The sequence below is a fragment of the Thrips palmi genome, unplaced genomic scaffold (assembly GCF_012932325.1).
Source record: "Thrips palmi isolate BJ-2018 unplaced genomic scaffold, TpBJ-2018v1 HiC_scaffold_2, whole genome shotgun sequence".
Lineage (NCBI taxonomy): Eukaryota > Metazoa > Arthropoda > Insecta > Thysanoptera > Thripidae > Thrips > Thrips palmi.
This window is the reverse complement of record NW_023144629.1, coordinates 6,328,487-6,345,544: the sequence shown is the minus strand read 5'-3', so window position 1 is coordinate 6,345,544 and position 17,058 is coordinate 6,328,487. Positions and strand designations below refer to the sequence as shown.

At 62.5% G+C, this 17,058-nt stretch overlaps 1 protein-coding gene across 1 annotated transcript in view; it reads left to right on the top strand.

Annotated features, from left to right (window-relative positions):
* The first annotated feature begins 247 nt into the window (after positions 1–247).
* The window catches only part of LOC117646713 (neural-cadherin-like), an 85,392-nt gene continuing 68,581 nt past the window's right edge, over positions 248–17,058 (top strand). Inside the window, exon 1 of the mRNA XM_034387844.1 lies at positions 248–369. Within this exon, the coding sequence (XP_034243735.1) occupies positions 318–369 (52 nt within the window). The 5' untranslated portion in view covers positions 248–317. The remainder of the gene's footprint in view (positions 370–17,058) is intronic.

Here is a 17,058-nt window from a genome sequence, read left to right as displayed (position 1 = left end):
GGGAAGTCCACGAAGTGCACGAAGTCCACGGACCGGTGCGCACCGGCTACCTGTAGGCGCGGCCCTCGCGAGTGCACTGTGAATCCCCGCTGCTACCCGTGCCTGGTGACTTTGGGCGACTGTACAACGTGAACTCGGGCGTGCGGCGGATGGTGGCGACCGCCTGGTGCCCCTGGTGACGCGTGGCCGCGGTGGCGGCGTGCCCGGCGGCGTGCGGCAGGCCCGGCCCGCGCGGGTCCGGCGTCTGGGCAGCGCTCTGCTGGCTGCTGGTCCTCTTCTCCTGGTACTATGCTCCGCCCGCCGCGCCTCTAGGAGTCATGGTCGACCCGCTCAAGGTGTTCTGGGTCCTCACCAACAGCACTTATTTCGGTGAGCGTCGTGCAATGCCCTCTGCTGGGATCATGGATTCAATTTGTGAGTCGTTTTCGTCGCTCTGTCTCTCTCGCACCTATACGGTACGCCCCACGAGTGCGAGAGAGGCAGAGCGACGATAAAGTCTGCATTGTGCAGGACGAGAGGCAGCTGCAGAGTGCACGCTCCTTAAAACAAGTTCTTCCGCGACGACGTCGGAACGCGGAGCGCAGCGCCGAGAAGTTCCCCGCGAGCGATGCCGTGGCGTGGCCGTGGCGTGGCAGTGGCGTGGCAGAGGGCGCGGCGCTGCGGCCGGCGGCGGCGCGAGGCGGGAGAGGCCGCTCGCTCGCAAAGTTTGCCAGCTGCGCGGGAGCCGCGCGGACTCCGGCCATTCCTATATCCTTCTTGTTGTTGACTATGTCGGCCATAACCGGACGGGCTGGCCTCGGCTGGGCGAGGCTGGCCGCGGCTGGCCGGGGGGATTTGGTTGGAGAGGGCCGCCTCGCATGGTCGGGCATAAAGCCTGCAGTAAAAGTGTATACGTGCGTTGCAAATGAGGCGGAAGCGGGCGCGAGCGGCCCACGCTTCGGTCCATGCCTCGGTCCATGCTGTGCCACTTGAGCCCCGGTCCGCGCCAGCACCCCCCCCCCCTGTGGTCTTCGCTCCGTTATTTTTCCGGGCGCTGTCCACTGGCCTAATCTCTGTGTGGCCCCGGGCGGGCTGCCGGGACTGTCGAAGCGAACGTGGCGGTCCCCACACCCCCAGGGCCCCCTGCTTCCCCCCCTCTCTCGGATGAAAAAGGGCCCCTCGCAGCCATTAGCCCGGTATTGACGGTATTGGTGGCCGGAAGCTGGCGGCTTAAATCCGGCGCGGAATTGTCTCCTGGAGGCGAGGCGCGCGAAGCGTCCCTGCACCCATTTATTACATGTATTCCGCATTTTCCCCTTTTTTTCTTTTTTCACCCTCCGCCATTAGAGAAGAAGCGTGATGTAATTTCGTTTGTTTTGGGTGCGTGCGAGCGCGTGCTTTAGTGCCTTCCTTCCCTCGCCTAGACCGTTTCGGGAGAAGCACGCCAGCAGACTGATTCCGAGAGCCGTTTTCGTCGCCCCGGCTCTCTCACACCCTTTTTTAACGGTGCGCAGAGGCCTTCGGGTACCAGCGGATGGCCGCCCTAGGCACCGTGCTGCCCCCCCCCCCCGAAAGTCCGCGCAGTGGCTTTGCAGTGTGGCAGTGTGCTGCTGGCGACCGACAAGTTTCGCCAGTTTTGTTGTACCCGTGATTAGCGGCCGGGCCCAGCGAGGCCGGGGGGGGGGGGGGGGGTGCAATGAGGCCGGTCCCTTTGACGCCGTGCGTGCGTCGGTGAGTCTCGCGGCCCGACGCTTCGAGCCGGCTTGATGAGAGAGCCGCGCCGCGGCCCGCCTGTCCCGGGTTGCGTTGCGTGGGTTGTCGGCGCATTAGCGGGGACATCAATGAACCTCGGGGAACTAGGAAACCGAATCCCCGCGGTCACGCCGTGCCGCCGTGCCGTGCCGAGCTACATTACACCCGATCCCCTGCGGCCGCGCCGTGCCGTGCCGTGCCGCGGCCGATCCGCGCTACGCCGCTTTGCGTTCGGTTCGACAAGGCCTCAAGCCGGCGTTCTTGTTCTGGATTGGGCCCGCCCCGCCCCGCCCTACCGTCTACCGTACCTCGGGGCGCCTCGCCTCGGCTTCGCCTTGGCTTCGCCTTGGCTTCGCTTTGGCCTCGCCGGCCCTTTGAACATTACGCCGATGTAGGCCACTGGATGAGCCGGGCCCGGACGAGCCCGCCGGTGGCAGCGGCAAGAAAGGCATCGAGGGGACGGCCAGGCCAGAGGCACGGACAAGCCACCTCGATGTATCGAAGAGTGAGGCAGCGTCGATGTATCGATGAACGAGGCAGCGTCGATGTATCGATGAATGAGGCAGCCTCGATGTATCGATGAATGAGGCAGCGTCGATGTATCGACGAATGAGGCAGCCTCGATGTATCGATGAATAGAATCGGTGTCTGGATAGAGCCGGGTGCGTCTCTGCCCGGAATCGATGGGAGTCCATTGGAAGCGGCCATTCGAGAGAATCCCTTTTCTCGCCACGACTGCCGGGGCTGCGGGGCCCGCCAGGACCACCAGGACGCAATGAAGCAGCGCGGCGAAACAACAGGCGGGGCGAGGCGAGGCCCGTAGATCCCGACAAACGAAATGCGCGCTGTTGCGTTGCCGGTGTGGCCAATTGAACCGAGGAGGACGGCCTACTCTAGCGGCCCGCCAGGCCTACCAGGCCCACTTAGCGGCGCCCACACTAGAAGGGTGGCGAATCCAAAAAAGAGAGAAAATAGACGAAGCAAAACACTGGTGCTTGTTAGGCTAAGATGTGACGTTTACTTACATTTCAAGTCTTTTCGACCTGTCGTTAGTTGGAACCCCCGACCGAAACTCGAACTTGTTGTTTCAAGTTCCTGGATAGTCTGTTGGCTTGTCGGGCGTCCGGTTCGCCTCCACTCGGAACTCATTATCGGCGCACTCTATCCAAACGCCCCCCTGCCCGATTTAATCCCTTTTGAGTTTCTTTGACGAGCAGGCCCGGGCCGGTCTAGAGACCGGCCGAGGTGCGGCCAGCGTGGGGCGTGTCTGGCAGAAGGCTTGATTAAGTTGGAGGTGAGGCCGGGACTCAGCGTGATACCTTGGCGAGCTGCTAATTGGGTTACCCCCTTCCCCCCTGTCTCTCCGGTGAACCCTCTCCACCCCCTCCGGCATTTCGGCAGACGCAGCACCCCGCCCCGCCGATATTGCCCCGTCAGGAGAGAAAAAGTGCACCGCCCGGCCGAGGCCCGGGGCCACAAAAGCTCCAAGCCCCGGGCCTGTCCTGCCGGTCCCCCCCCCCCCCCCCCCGGTGAGCGGCCTGCGCGACCGCGCCCCTCCCCTTGCTGAGTGCCTCTCGCGCGCCGCCCTTGAGACCGCCGAGGTCATGATCGTCGTGTACACAAGCATTTACAAGGTCGTGGTTCTCGAGAGGCAAATCCGTGGGCACCGCACCCCACGCCCACCTGGTGGCCTTATTCACGCCGCTTGTTCCTCTTGGCTCTAAAGGGGGGGGGGGCACCGCCCCGGCAGGACCACCAGGGGGGTCTTGATGCGCCTCTGCGCCGCTCCGCATGCCGGGCCGAAGACCGCCGGCAACTTCCCGTCCCCCCTTTTTGCAGCGACCCCTTGCCCCAGTCCCCAAGTACCGCACCCCGGTGTGGCCGTCGCGGTGGAGCCCCGAGGACACGGAGAAGTGCCAGGAGTTGAGGGCGAGGCGTGCGACCTGCCCGCCCTGCCCGGTGGCCGCGGGGCAAGGGCGGCACCGCGGCCAGGCGGGGCAGGGACGCGATGCCCACCTACTTGAACCGGGCGATAAAAGAAAAGAAATGAGGGGAGGGGAGATTAAGGGGGACCTTGTGGGCGGGCCTGCTCGTTGCCTACCGCCTGCTTCCGGACGGAAGTTTCGTCGCTCTGTCTCTCTCGCGCCAATGGGGAGAGACAGCACGGCGACACACTGCCAGGCGGTCGGGTAGGCAAGGTACTCGTTGCAGTGTCGGCGGAGTGTGCAAAAAGAGCAAGGCGGTGATGAAACCCGCCGAAGAAAAGCTCCCCGGATGACTCGAGGACCGCCCCCCCCCCCCCCGCCGCGCCACCGTGACACAATATCGCGCAATTTTAACGTGGCGAGCGACCGAGGCACCGAGGGGACCGAGGCAGAGCGACAAAAACACTTGGCGGGGCCGCCGGGCCGGGCTGTCCTCGTTAGACGGACCCTTGTGTGGGCTGTCTGTCGCTCTCCTCCTAGCGCGCTCTCTCTCTCTCTCCCTCTCTCTCTCTCTCTCTCTCTCTCTCTCTCGCCCACTGCTCTTCCTGCTCGCCTCCGGGGCACCCCGGGGCCGCGTAAGGACGTAAGGACGGCGGAGAGTCCGCCCGGAATTAAAACTGTTTCGGACGGGGCGGGGCAGCGGGCCGAGTCCGAAGGGGAGAGAGAGAGAGAGAGAGGGGGGAGGGGGAGAATGAGGCACGCCGCCCAATTGTTTCGCCCCACGACGGTGACCGTCGCGCCGCCACCGCTCCTAGGCGCCACGCGGAAGTAGCCCGTCCCCTGTGTTTATGGCCCGCGCGTGTGTGTGTGTGTGTGTGAGTGTGAGAGTGAGCCCGGGTTAGGTGTGGAGCGCCGGTCCGTGGTGCTGTTTGGGCCAGGGCGGCCAGGGCGGCCAGGGAAGCATCCCCTCGAGCTCAAGTTCGTCCGCTTGGTCGGTTTGCGGTCCGCCGTTCCCCCCCCCTTCCCCTCCCCCTCTGCTCCCTCCCCCTCCCCCCTTTCCCCCCGACGCGCTTCCTGTCGCCCCGGACCGCAGGCAGAATCTCCCTTTTTCTCGGCCACTTTAAATCATGCACCCCCAAGAGCTCCGCCGCTGGACGGTGTGCCAACTGCTGCCGCTGTACCGTACACTGTGAGAAGAATGATATGGCGGTGCAGCGCGGTGCAGGCCTCTGCGAGACAGGTAGCGCCCAATCCTGGAACTGGAGACGCCGTGCCTGGACCGGAGTGGGACTGGCTCCTCTTCTGTCTCTCTCGCACGGACACGGGGCGCCGTGCCTGCTCGCGAGTGCTTGCTTCTTTTCTCTGTCTCCCTCTACTTTTTTTGTTCTGTCGGACCTCTTTTTTTCTTCTTCCCCCGAGCGAGCTCATGTGGCCGTCCCGTCGTGGCTTTCCACGCGTCGGCCATTGCCGGAAACTTGCGTCGGTGTGCCGTGCCGTGCCGTGGCGTGCGCCGGAGTGCTGCGGCATGGCGGCGCGGCGGCCCGACCCGGCAGCCCACTGGTGGAGGCGGTCTTTACGCCCGGACACCGGGCGGGGCGGGGAGGGCGGGGCGAATTGGCCGCCGCTGGACGCTCTGCTCCGCTCCTACGCCGCCGACTGCCACTGCAACGCGCCGTGCGGAGAATGCGGTCGGCAATCTAAATCTGACCAGGGAAAAGGAGGAGGGGGGGGGGACTCTCCGCCCTCCTCGGCCCGGCTCGCCTCGGCGGGGCTCTTCGCGTGCAATTAAGTGCGGACAGTTGGCAGAGTGGCACGGGAAGGGTTCGGGAGGGAGGGAGAGAGGAAGCAGCCATCGCCGGGAGGAAGAGGAAGGGAGGGGGAGGGGGTCGTTCTCACCTCCCCCTCAAGAGTGCGGTGGCGGGGACGACGCTGCCGACTGTCCGGCTGCTGCGGGGGTCCCGGGTTCGAATCCCGGTACTTTCTCCGCAGAGTTTTGCCTCGACCACCGTGCTGGTTTGTTTTTGGTTTTCTTGTTGTTGTTTTTCTTCAGCCGCAGTGACCGTTACCGGGCTGGGCCGCTGGGCTCGATATAGCAAGTTCGAGACGGCGCGGGGCTGTCTTTTCTTTCCTTCTTTCTCTCTCTCTCTTTCTTTCTTTTCGCGCTCCGGCGGCCCGGAAAATCCGCATGCAAATACCGTGACACGGGGAAAGTAGTTTTCTCTTCCGGTGGCGTGCCGAGCCGAGCGACGCAATGAGGTCCACGGGGCCGAACGGGCGTGCCGCGCCCCGCCGTGGCCGGGACGCCGGAGTCGACTCGGCCGCCCGGCCGGACGATATCTCGAAATTGAATTATGTCACAAACAGAGCGAGAGAGGGGGGGGGGGGGCAAGCGATACACAAGAGAGGGTTAATTTCAAAATTCGATTCCCGGCGTTTGGTTGCCAATGCCTGCAACACCACTTGCACGAGTTTACGGCACCCTAAACTCGGGAATATCGCTTCGCAGCTGCTTTCCCCCCCTTCCCCCCTCCCCCAGCCACACACACACACATCGCCGTCGTTTTCCTGCTATTTTCCTTTGGTTTTGTTTCGAATTTCATTACGTCCCGGGCATATGACGACCAGCTTCGCGCCGCCGCTGCCCGCGAAGGGGTTTGGCCGTGCCGTGCCGTGCCGCGCCGTGCCGCGCCTCGCCGCGCCGACTGGAGCGATCTGTTACCGGCCGTTTGTTTATGAGGCCGTAAGGCTGCCGCTGTCTAGCGCGGCCGGAATGTCCGTTTGTTAGCGCCGAGGAGGAGTTGGAAGACTGGGAGGGGGGTTTACAGTGGAGGGGCGATGGTTTTCTCGCCTTCCGCCACTTGCACCCCGAGACCCAGAAGTCCTAATTTCATAGGGGGGACCAGGAGCATCCCCAGACTCCATCGACCTCCTCGGGGGGCGGCGAACAGAGGTCCGACCGTGTCGCGCCGTCTCTCTCGCACTCGTGGGAGAGAGAAAGAGAGAGAGAGGCGGGGTCTTTGGCTGCTCCTTCCTCCCTGCTGCCCCTCCGCTTTTAAATGTGACCCGAATGGGCCAACTTTGGCGACGCCTTCGCGCAAAGCCTCGCAGAGAGGGCTGCCGGCCGGGCGACGTGTGTCAGAGGGAGAGAGAGAGAGAGAGAGAGAGAGAGAGAGAGAGAGAGAGAGGAAAAAAAAGTGTATTGAAAAAAGTTGGAAAGGCGTGAGAGTGTTGATGCACACGAGAAGGGCCGAAGTTAGGCGGCAAGGCCGGGCGGGCGAGGCCGGGCAAGGCAAGGCAGCACTGTGTGGGGCAGGCAAATGTAATTCGGGCAGGTCTGGTACTGCAACAGTGTGGCGGCCGGTGGCGGTGGAACGTCGCCAAGGGATGCATTCGGAGCATGCGGTGTCGTGCGGCATTGCGGGAACACGTGTGAAGAATGTGGGGAAAATTCGGAAATTTTTAGTCTCTTTTTGTTTCTCTTCCTCCTACTTTGCGTTCCCTTAAACAGCCGCCTGGGCGTTTAATGGCGTCCCTGACGCTTCCAGGCAGCTCCGGAGGAGGCTCCGGCCGCCGCGCTGCCTCGTCTCGCGGTGGCAACTCTCTCGGCAAACTTTGTCTATCGCTGTCTGCCTGGCGGAAATGCGCCGCGCGCCGCACTTTAAAAAATCTAATTGTTGACTATCTCAACTCCCCCCACCCCTTCCCTCACTTTGAGCGAGTACCGCTTGTACACTATACCACCTGCAACGCGAGACAGTCGCACTAACACACTTGTCGAAGGGGCCGCTAGCGCCCCTCACTCGTTTGCATTGGTTTTCCGAGTGGCGTGGCGGGCCGTCCCGGAGGAGTGCAAAGGGGGGGGGGGGAGGATGTGGGTTGAAGGTCCCTGCGGGGCCTATTAGGGTACAACAACCCCGATCAGACGCCCGGCGCGGTGGAGCGCGGGCTAATAACTACAGTGAGCCGCTGTGTGCGTGCGTGTGCGTGTGTGTGTGTTTGTGCGTGTGCTTGTGTGTGTGACGACCACTCGACTGACTGATTCGGATTGTGGTGTGGATTAGGGTAGGGCTTTACATACACGGCGCGCTCCGTGTGCATTGCTAGCACTGCTATGGGAAGTCACTCACAGTGTGGTGGTCCGTCGGCATTGTCATACCGGTCGGCCTGCCGTCGCGAGATGGAGTCGCTCTCGAACTCGAAGACGGAGTTTCGTTCGAGTAATCGACTTCCCTGTCTGCGAGTCATGGCGCAAAGGACGAGGGAATGGGCTGACAATGCGTTTACGCGGAGCGCGGCGCGGGGCGGCGCGGGGCGGCCCGGGGCAGCGACCCCGCTCGGGGTTCCGGCCGGCAGAATGCACCCCACTGTATGGCCGCGCCCCGTTCTAGAACGGAAAGAAGACCACGTGCCATTCAAATTCTTGGCGCCGTCACGGGGGAATTGTTTTGTCCGCGCTGGGCAAGACAAATCGTTCGGCGTGGCAGGGCGGGCTGATTCCGAGGCCGAGGTCTCTCCCTCTCGCTCTCATGGGGCGTCTCACGGCGCGGTGGAGGTGCGGGCTCCATTCTGACCCACTTGTCGAGCCGGGGGAGCCGCTCGGGGAAGCGCCCGAGAGGCTGCCGGAATGCCACATCACACTTTCGTGCCCTAATAATGCTATCATACAGTTGCGTTTTAACACTGCTAGATCAGGTGCACTTAGACTTTATAAATGATATGCCAGTCCCTGACAGTGCGCCACGGCACCCTCTTGGCAGGCGCCCGGTCCGCCGCAGTGCAGCTCGACCTGCCCCGCCCGGCGCGAGGCTAGCGAGGCCTGCCGCTGCATTTCTCTCGCCCGGACCGGAATATGTATTTCGGCTCTTCTTCCCTTTTTGCGCACCGAATTTAATTTGGCCGCTGCGACGATGGCGCGCGCGGCGGCTGGAAAACGGTGATAAAAAGGAAAACGCTTTTTCTTTTTTTTTTCCTCTTTTTTTTTCCCGGAGGCTTTGGGGATCCGTGAGCGAACGGCGATGGCGCTCTGCAAACGCTGCGACGGGACGGACGGGCCGGGCCGCGGGGTTCTCTCTTTGTTTTCGCAGGGCCATCCATCGAGAGAGTGAGAGAGAGAGGGGAGAGGGGGAAGGGGGAGGTCAACCTGTTACTCTGATTGGCCGTGTGCCTTTTCGAATATGAAAGTCTGATTCGCGCCCTGTTTCTGAACCTCGCCAAGAGAGAGAGAGAGAGAGAGAGAGGGGGAGGGGGAGGGGCCGCGCGGCGAAGATGAATTATTTAGGGGCGGAACAAGGATGATGCGTTTGTCTGGGGGGGAGGGGGAGTCTTCGGAAAAAATATGCGCGTCGGCGACGATTCGCAAAATATGCCACGCCCGTTCCCGCGGTCGGCGGAGAGAGAGAGAGAGAGAGAGAGAGAGAGAGAGAGAGAGAGAGAGAGAGAGAGAGAGAGAGAGAGAGAGCGGAGTGCGCGCGGCAGGGAGCGCCGACCCCTTCCGAAACAATCCCCATCTCTGTCTCGCGAAGTTTTGATGGAGCTCTCTAAGCAATGCGTCTGCATAAACTTGTACCAGGCGACGCTGCGCTACAACACGCCCACGCCGCAAGCCCCCTCCCACCCCCCTTTTCTCCCGTTGCCCCGTTCGGCGTGCTGCGGTTTGCTCGCGATTAACACATTTATTAAAGGCGAGCAGCCGTGGCGCGGTCGGAATCGACGCCAACGTGTTAGCGCGTCGGACGGGCGGAGAGCACTTTGGGGTGAGGGCTGGATTATGAGGGGGGTGGGGGGTTGAGGTTGAGGCCGGGCTGTTGGAAGGTGCGGCGGCTGAGTTAGTGCTCCACGAACCTATACATCACCACAGCTCACTGCTTTGCCTCCTGAAACATTTTCTTCCCCCTGGCTCCCCCCCCTTTCCTACCCGCGGCGGCGCCCGCACAGAGGCAAATATTGCTCCAAGCTTAAAATTCCCTTTGGCCCGGCCGTACATATCCCCACGCTGTTATGCTCTACACTGCGAGCTCGCGGGTCACGGCGTGGTGCGGGAGGGGGAATCGCCTGGCTCGGCCAGGTGTTTCCAGGACGGCTAGGGTGACCAGAACGACTTAGGGTGACCAGACGGCCAGGGTGACAAGGACAACGAGGGCCTCGCGACTAATGATTCATTTTTAGCCAGGGATGAGCCGCGCCGGGCGGCGCAAAAACAACAACAAAAGCAACAACAACGCGACTTAATGCCGAAATAATGGCCGCGTCGCGCGTCAAGCGGCCGCCTTTTTTTGTTGTTTTTTTATTTTTTTTTCTCGCTGTCCTTGAAGCAGCTGCCGTCCCCTTGGCGCGAATTAGCCCCGCGATCAAACCCCGGTTGATCCTCGCCCCCACCCCCGGGGTCCTTCACTCCGCGTGGAAAAGAGACACGCGTCGCCTCGAGGAGCTTGTCCCACTTTCGGTGTCTCGAGGGGCTGTAAAGCTGGCGGTGTCTTGTGGTGTGGTGGTGTTTGAGTAAGTAGGGAAGGGGGGGGGGGCGCCTAGCCGCGCGCCGTGCCGCCGCTGTAAAGCCTGCGCACTGTAACACACTAACGCACTGTCAACAGTGGGACAAGGGAGTGAGGGCGTTGCGCTCCGCCAACAGTGGGGCAGCAGTGCGGGCCACGGAGGTCGGTCCCCGGGGCCAAGGTAGTGTCGAGGCGGTCTCCGTGATGGGCCGCGGGGGGGGGGGGCTGTACTTGTGTCAAGAAAAATAAAATTTCAAGAAACCAATATTCTGGGTGTGGTTTTCTCTAGAACTCTTCTATGCCTTTACTCAACTGGATAAACCAGGAACCGTTTTTACCGCGAATACCCGTTTTTTTTTCTCGCTCGTTTCCTACAGTGTGTAGCAAAACGCGCAGCATGTCGGGTGGAACGGGTGGAACCGGTGGAACCGCATGGCGCGGCTCGGCGCACTGCTGCTGCTCCACTGCCTTGCTGTGCTGCGCCGCCCCGCCGCCCCGCCATCCCTGTGTCTTGTTCCGAACTTGCCTCCGGGTCGCGGGGCTTCCAGTGTACCCGGTGTTCCGCCTCCGACGACGGAAACCCACAGCCCCCTCTTTTTCCTTTTCTTCTTTTTTTTTTGGCCTGCTGTACACGCATTACGTGCAGTCGGTTACGCCCGTGGCCTGTGTGTCGGTGCGGCTCCGCTGTCATTCATTCTCTCTCTCTCTCTCTCTCTCTTCTCTCTCGCCGAACGGCGCCGGGTAACTGAACGCTGTCAGAGCAGTGAGAGCGCGCTCCACTGGAGACAGCCTTTCTTCGCACGGTACACTGCGAGGATGGCGGCCACAACCAGGGGCTCCAGGGCCAGCTTGCACCACTCCCCAACCCTTCCTGGAACCAGCCTCGTTCCCTCCCCCAAACGTGGACATTCTCCACACACTGCACTTGCAGTGTGGGCGGGCAAACTCCACACTTCCTGGTGCAGTGGTGATTGGAGAGTCACTCCACACCAGGAAGTGTGGCGTCCTCCACACACTCGGTTTGACTCGGTGCTCTCGAATACTTCTCATCGCGTTAATTGAACGCGGTTCGGCCGCTCCCCCCCCCCCCCCCCCCCCCGGCCCTTCGGCGTTGCAGCGCGTTGTTTGCGACGCGCACCGACCACCACTCTCTCGCGTCCAATCTCACCCAATCCTCGGCGTGGTATTCACACACACACACACGCCCGCAAACATTCACACATACGTGCTCGCAGACAGTCGCACACGTGCAAAACGCACACGCCCGAATCCTTCGTCCTTCTCCCCCTCCCCTCCACCCCGTTTATATTCCATTACTGCTCCTCACCGCTTGGCTTGGGTCAGCGCGGCGGGTCTTGTACCAACACCAAGTTTGGGATAGCGGCGCACCGGCGGCACAGCGGCACCAGGCCGATCCGCTCTGTCTCTCTCGCTCCCCCTGCGCTTTGCGGGGCGTGGCGGGACGCCCCGTGAGTGCGAGGGAGACAGAGCGACGGAAGCACTCTGAATCAGGCTGCTGGGCCGGCCGGGCCTGTGCCACTGTGGGGATAAGGTACAATGCTGTGTCCATGTCCCTTCGGTGCAAGTCCGATGCTGTCCCTTCTCGCCCAGCGGACCGATTCCGAGATTTCGTCGCTCTGACTCTCTCGCACTCATGGGGAGTCCCGCATGGCGAGAGAGAGAGAGACGGAGCGACGAAAGCGACCCTCGGAATCAGTCCGCTGCTGCTGGCGGCATTTGCATCTGCATCTTGGGATCACAGCCAAACGCTGCAAAGTAAACTGCCTGCAGGGGGAGGGGAGCACAGCACTCTCTGTTATCCAGCGGGTCAGACAGACGGACGGACAGACGGACAGACAGACGGACGGACGGACGGACACACAGGGCGTCGCTATTAAGCTAATGCCCACGAAAAGGTTCCAGCGAGGGTGCTTCTGGTGCAGTGGAATGGAACGGGTGCCATGCTGCAGCGGACTGAGACCGAGAGTCGTCGCTCTGTCTCTCTCGCACCTGCAGGGGGCGCCCCATGTGTGCGAGGGAGACAGAGCGACGAGGACGACGCTCTGTCTGCAGCCCCACTGGCCGGCCCCACTCGACGGCGGCGGCGGGCCGAGCGGTGACTTGCAAAGGACGCGGCTGAATCTCATAATTGCGTTTCATTCTCTCGGAATGTATAAAAGGCGCGGGAAACGTGGCAAATGCCTTTCTGCGCGGGAACAACGCGAAGGCGTTTTGATATTCAGAGAGAGAGAGAGAGAGAGAGAGAGAGAGAGAGAGAGAGAGAGAGAGAGAGAGAGAGAGAGAGAGAGGTGACACCACGCCGGTGGCCCGCGTTTTCAAGTTTATTAACTCTGACGCTCCGTTGTTTTGTTAATAAAGGCGGTCACGGGGGATTCGTTCTGGAAAGAGTCGCTTGTGCCCGAAGGCGCAGCAGGCGAGCACAGCCGAATACGGTGCAGCGGCCGTCGGAACAGGTTGATTCAGATACTGATTTGCATACATTAAAATGGATTCATTTTGCGCGGCAGCTCTGGCTGATTTGAATTAACTGCCGAAATTGCCACTTATGCGGGGATAAAAGTTGAAGTCGGTGCACGATGAGGGAGACTGTTCTTCGACGACGTTGCGGCTCGACTCTCTCTCTCTCTCCAATGAAACGTCGGTCGAGACAGCGCACTGCCTGGCACTGCCATCGACCGAGTCAGACGGAGTATTGACGTGACGTCGATCTTCATATTCCTCGCCGCCGTGGCCCTCTGTGGGTGCCTAAATTGAAACCGCACACAATTGAATTACAGCGTAGACGGTACTTGCGCTTCCTCTGGGGAGCGCGCTCGTTGCGGTGGGGCGGGGTGGGGTGCCTTCACCCCGCGAAGCGCACCCGGGGAGTTCAGGTGGAAAGCTGCGGCGGAGGTGTATTTCCTTCGATGTGGAACCAAATTCCAAGACGTTTGACGCGAAAAAAAAATTGGAAGAAGAAGCTCGAGTGCTCGCAAAATAAAATCAAAGGCGCAATCGTGAATGCCGGAGTCTGGGGCGAGAGGGACGAGTGAAGGAAGCCTCCATTCAAGTGTCCATTAGGACCCAGACGCCGCCGTGGCCCCGCCGTCGCGCCGCCCCCGCAGCCTGGGGGCCAGGGACTTCCAGGAAAGGCCTGGTTCACCCGGGGAAGGGAAACGAGCTCCAGGGGAGTCTTTTCGACCTGCACGAGTGTTGATTGGCGTGTTTGCTGCCGGGCTGGCGAGTGCAGCCAGTGTAAGGCCGCCAGTTCTGAAGCACAACCCTGCGGACTGATTCCGAGAGTCTCCCTCTCTCTCGCACCTGTACACGCGACGCCCCATGAGTGCGACGGAAACGATTCCCCGGAATCAGCCTGCTGGCCTTGTTGTTCGGCCCTGCCTTTCTCAAGTGCGACTCACCTCGCGGAAACCCGTGCCGGTTGAACGGTTCGCCGTTGGAGGGCCTTTGGTACCGCCATGCGTTGCCTTCGGTCCGTCCGAGAAGTCGAAGGGCCTCGGCACACAACGCGTTGCGCCCCGAGCGATTTCCGCCTAAACCGTTCGTTCTCCTGGCCCAGTCCTGTCTCTCGTCTCTGTCGCTCCCACGTCACGTCCCGTCCGAGTGCGACGGAGACGGAGCGACGCGAGACGAGTCTGACAGGCCGGACAGGGCGACAAGCAAGCGACAAGCAAGCGACAAGCAAGCGACAAGCCGACAGCCCCTTGTCCGGGACAGTAATGCACTTCAAAGGAGCCTTCAAAGTCACCCCACCTCTCTCCCTCTGTCTCTCTCTTAGTCACTCCGCTCTTTTGGCCTTGTTGGCCGTCTTTGTTCGAGAAAGGAATGCAGTTCTTCTGGGGATTGGGAGAGGGGGTGGGGGACACTGAGCTCTCCCTGCGCGACGTCGGGGTGGTGCAGGGGCGGCCCGGGAGTGCCGACTTGGCAGTGCACTGTCGGCAGTGGGTGGCTGCAGGATGGCCCAGGATGGCCCAGGAGGTGGACTAGGGCAACGACGGCATAAGGCCAGCGGATTCCGAGACGGGTCTCTCTCTCCCTCTCTCTCTCTCTCTCTCTCTCTCGCTCTCTCTCCTCTCTCTCTCTCTCTCTCTCTCTCCTCTCTCTCTCCCTCCCTCCTCTCTCTCTCTCTCTCTCTCTCTCTCTCGCTCGCTCGCACTCATGCGGGCCGCTCCACGAGTGCGAGCGAGAGCAGAGAGAGAGAGAGAGAGAGAGACCCCTGAATCAGTCTGCCGGGTCGTGCGGGGGCGGAACTTGGCTGCCGAGGTTTGCGCCAAGCATAATGAGCCGAGTTTGTTTTCGAGTGAATTCGTTACCAGGCGTTGCGCGCCCTGCCCCGCCCCGCACCGTGCACGCCCCGAGCCCGCCCTCCCTCCAGCCCTGGAGTGCTCTGCCGGGCACGTTTAGAGAACCTGTTACCCTGGACGCGCGCGCGCGTGTTTGTGTCGCGTGTGTCGTGACAGTGTGTGTCTGTGTGTGTGTGTGTGTGTGTGTGTGTGTGTGTGTGTGTGTGTGTGTGTGTGTGTGTGTGTGTGTGTGTGTGTGTGTGTGTGTCGCCCCAAGACGAAGAGGCCGTCCGTCGCGCCCCAGCTGACACGGGCAGGGGGACGCACGGCCCGGCACACCTGGGACTGCGGGTCCGGGGCTCGCCGGGGCCATGGCCGGGGCCCACTGCTCCCGGCGCTCGCGTGCATGTACTAACGTTTTACTGGTGTGCTTGTTGCAGGTGAGACTGACGGTGCGAGCCCGGTGCGAGGCTAGCCCTCGGCGGCGCGGGCCCGGTCAGGCAAGTACGGCGTGGAGCGCGCGGAGCAGAGCAGTGCCGTGCCGAACGAAGGTCTCGACGGCGTCCCCCCCGAGGCCCCCGGGACCGCCATCACGTTAACGCTGTCACGGAACGCTGGGGGCCTTGAGGGGCCTTGAGGGGACCTTGAAAGGGGAGTGGGCTATTATCTCTGACGACGATTTTCGATGGCATCGTTTATGTATACGCACTCGAGTGGCCGCGTACAGCACGCACACAAAAGGAAAGCAAACAAGACCGGGGAAAGGAGAAGATGATGATTCGCGACGAAAGTTCAGCCGGTCCTTGGGAAGGTAGCGTGGACGGCGTTCGCTGCGAAGAAATGGGCTGGAATCACTTTATTGCTCACTCGCGACTTAGTGCGAACAGTCGCATCACTGCCATGCCGCCGGCGATGGCTTGAGATTCGCCGGGTTGCGTGCGCGTGCGATGAAAGCGGACTCTCGGAACCGGTCTGCAGCGAGTGGTGCCGCCAGGTGAGGAGCAAGAGGAGAACGCGTCGTCCCGATCGCGGGGACGAGATGGAATTCGCGGTGTATCAAAGCGAAGCTTTATTTATCTTTGGCGGGAAGAAGTCGAAAGGACGCCGCCTTGCCTCGCGCGCGAGAGAGACAGAGCTTGTTGATGAATTATTCGCGATCCGTCCGGGGAATCCTGAATCCGGGGACGGCCCAGCGCGGCAGCGCGGCTCGGGGGCTGGCACTCGTGCGGGGCGGGGCGGGGCGGGGCGGGGCGGGGCGCCGCCGTGACTATTCCCTCGTCACGACCCTGACTCACGGCGTCGATTGGGGCGGGCGTTTTGCCGCGCGCGCGCGTGTGTGTGTGTGTGTGTGTGTGTGTGTGTGTGTGTGTGTGTGTGTGTGTGTGTGGTGTGTGTGTGGTAGTGTGAGTGAGAGGGCGATTCCTTTTGACTGCCGGGCCCTGACCGTGCAGTCCCGGTGCCGGAGTGGTGGAGTGGTGTGGGTGTCACGTCGACTTTGTTGCGCGTCCGCGGCGGGGTATAAATTTCCCATACTTGTTCGGCCGGTGCGCGTGGGGCGTGGGGCGCCAGGTGCGGCGGTCTAGGTCGGGCCGGCGGACAGGCACGGCGAGGGCAGCCGAGGGATGGCGCGGCAGAGAGGTTGTGTCGGCCGGGGCTCGGCCCCCGTTTGAATTTCCCGCGGCCAGAGCCCAGGGGCTGGAGGAGGGGTGACAGGAAATGCGCACCGCCTTCGCCGCCACTCGCCCCCACGCCCCCCGGGCGCCCCACATCCAGTGCAGGCTCCACAGCCCGTGGCACGTCACGGTCGGTCCCGGCCGACGTTTTGACGCTAAAGCGATTGCCCCCACGCCGTCGGAGGAAATTCGACCCGCCCCGCCACGCCACCGGTGTGCAGCCCGCAGTGGGTCGCCCGGAATGCAGGGGGGCCGCGACGATACGCGCACCTGGGGACGCCGTCGACGCAGTGGCCGGCAGTGCCGGCCTAGGGTTGCCCCTCGCCCCGGCCCGCCAGCGCCGCGCCAGTGGCACCCCTATCTTGGCCCAGGCCGTTTGGCCCCGCCGCGCCGTGATACTAGGCCGCACACCTGACCGCCGCCTATCTCGAGTGCACAGCGGGGACGGCGCTGTAGGCCGAGAGTCGTTTCCGTCGCTCTGTCTCTCTCGCACCCGTACGGGGCGTCCCATGAGTGCGAGAGAGACGGAGTGACGAGAACCTCCGTGGAATGAGGCTGCTGGTAGGCGCGAGCCAACATGACGGCCTTCAGAACGAGCGCGCCGTCCCCGGGGAAGCACAAGCCCGCCTCCGTCTCGCTCGCACCGACACGGCACGCCCCACGAGTGCGAGAGGGACAGGGCGACGAGAACGACTCTCGGAATCAGTCTGCTGGGGACGCGGCGTCCGGGGCCAGTGCGAGCACCGCGAGCACAGCAGAGCACAGCGCCCTGCATCCGCTTAGCCTGGAAATGGCTTCGCTTGGCAACATTTTGAATACGGCTGGCGTTCGGGTCGAAGAGGGGCGGGGCGGGGCGTGCCAAAGTTCTCGCAGGCCGCCGATGAGGTTCGCGCCACGGCCGCACCGCGCGCTGCGGTCTCGGCTCGGGCCGGCTCAGCGC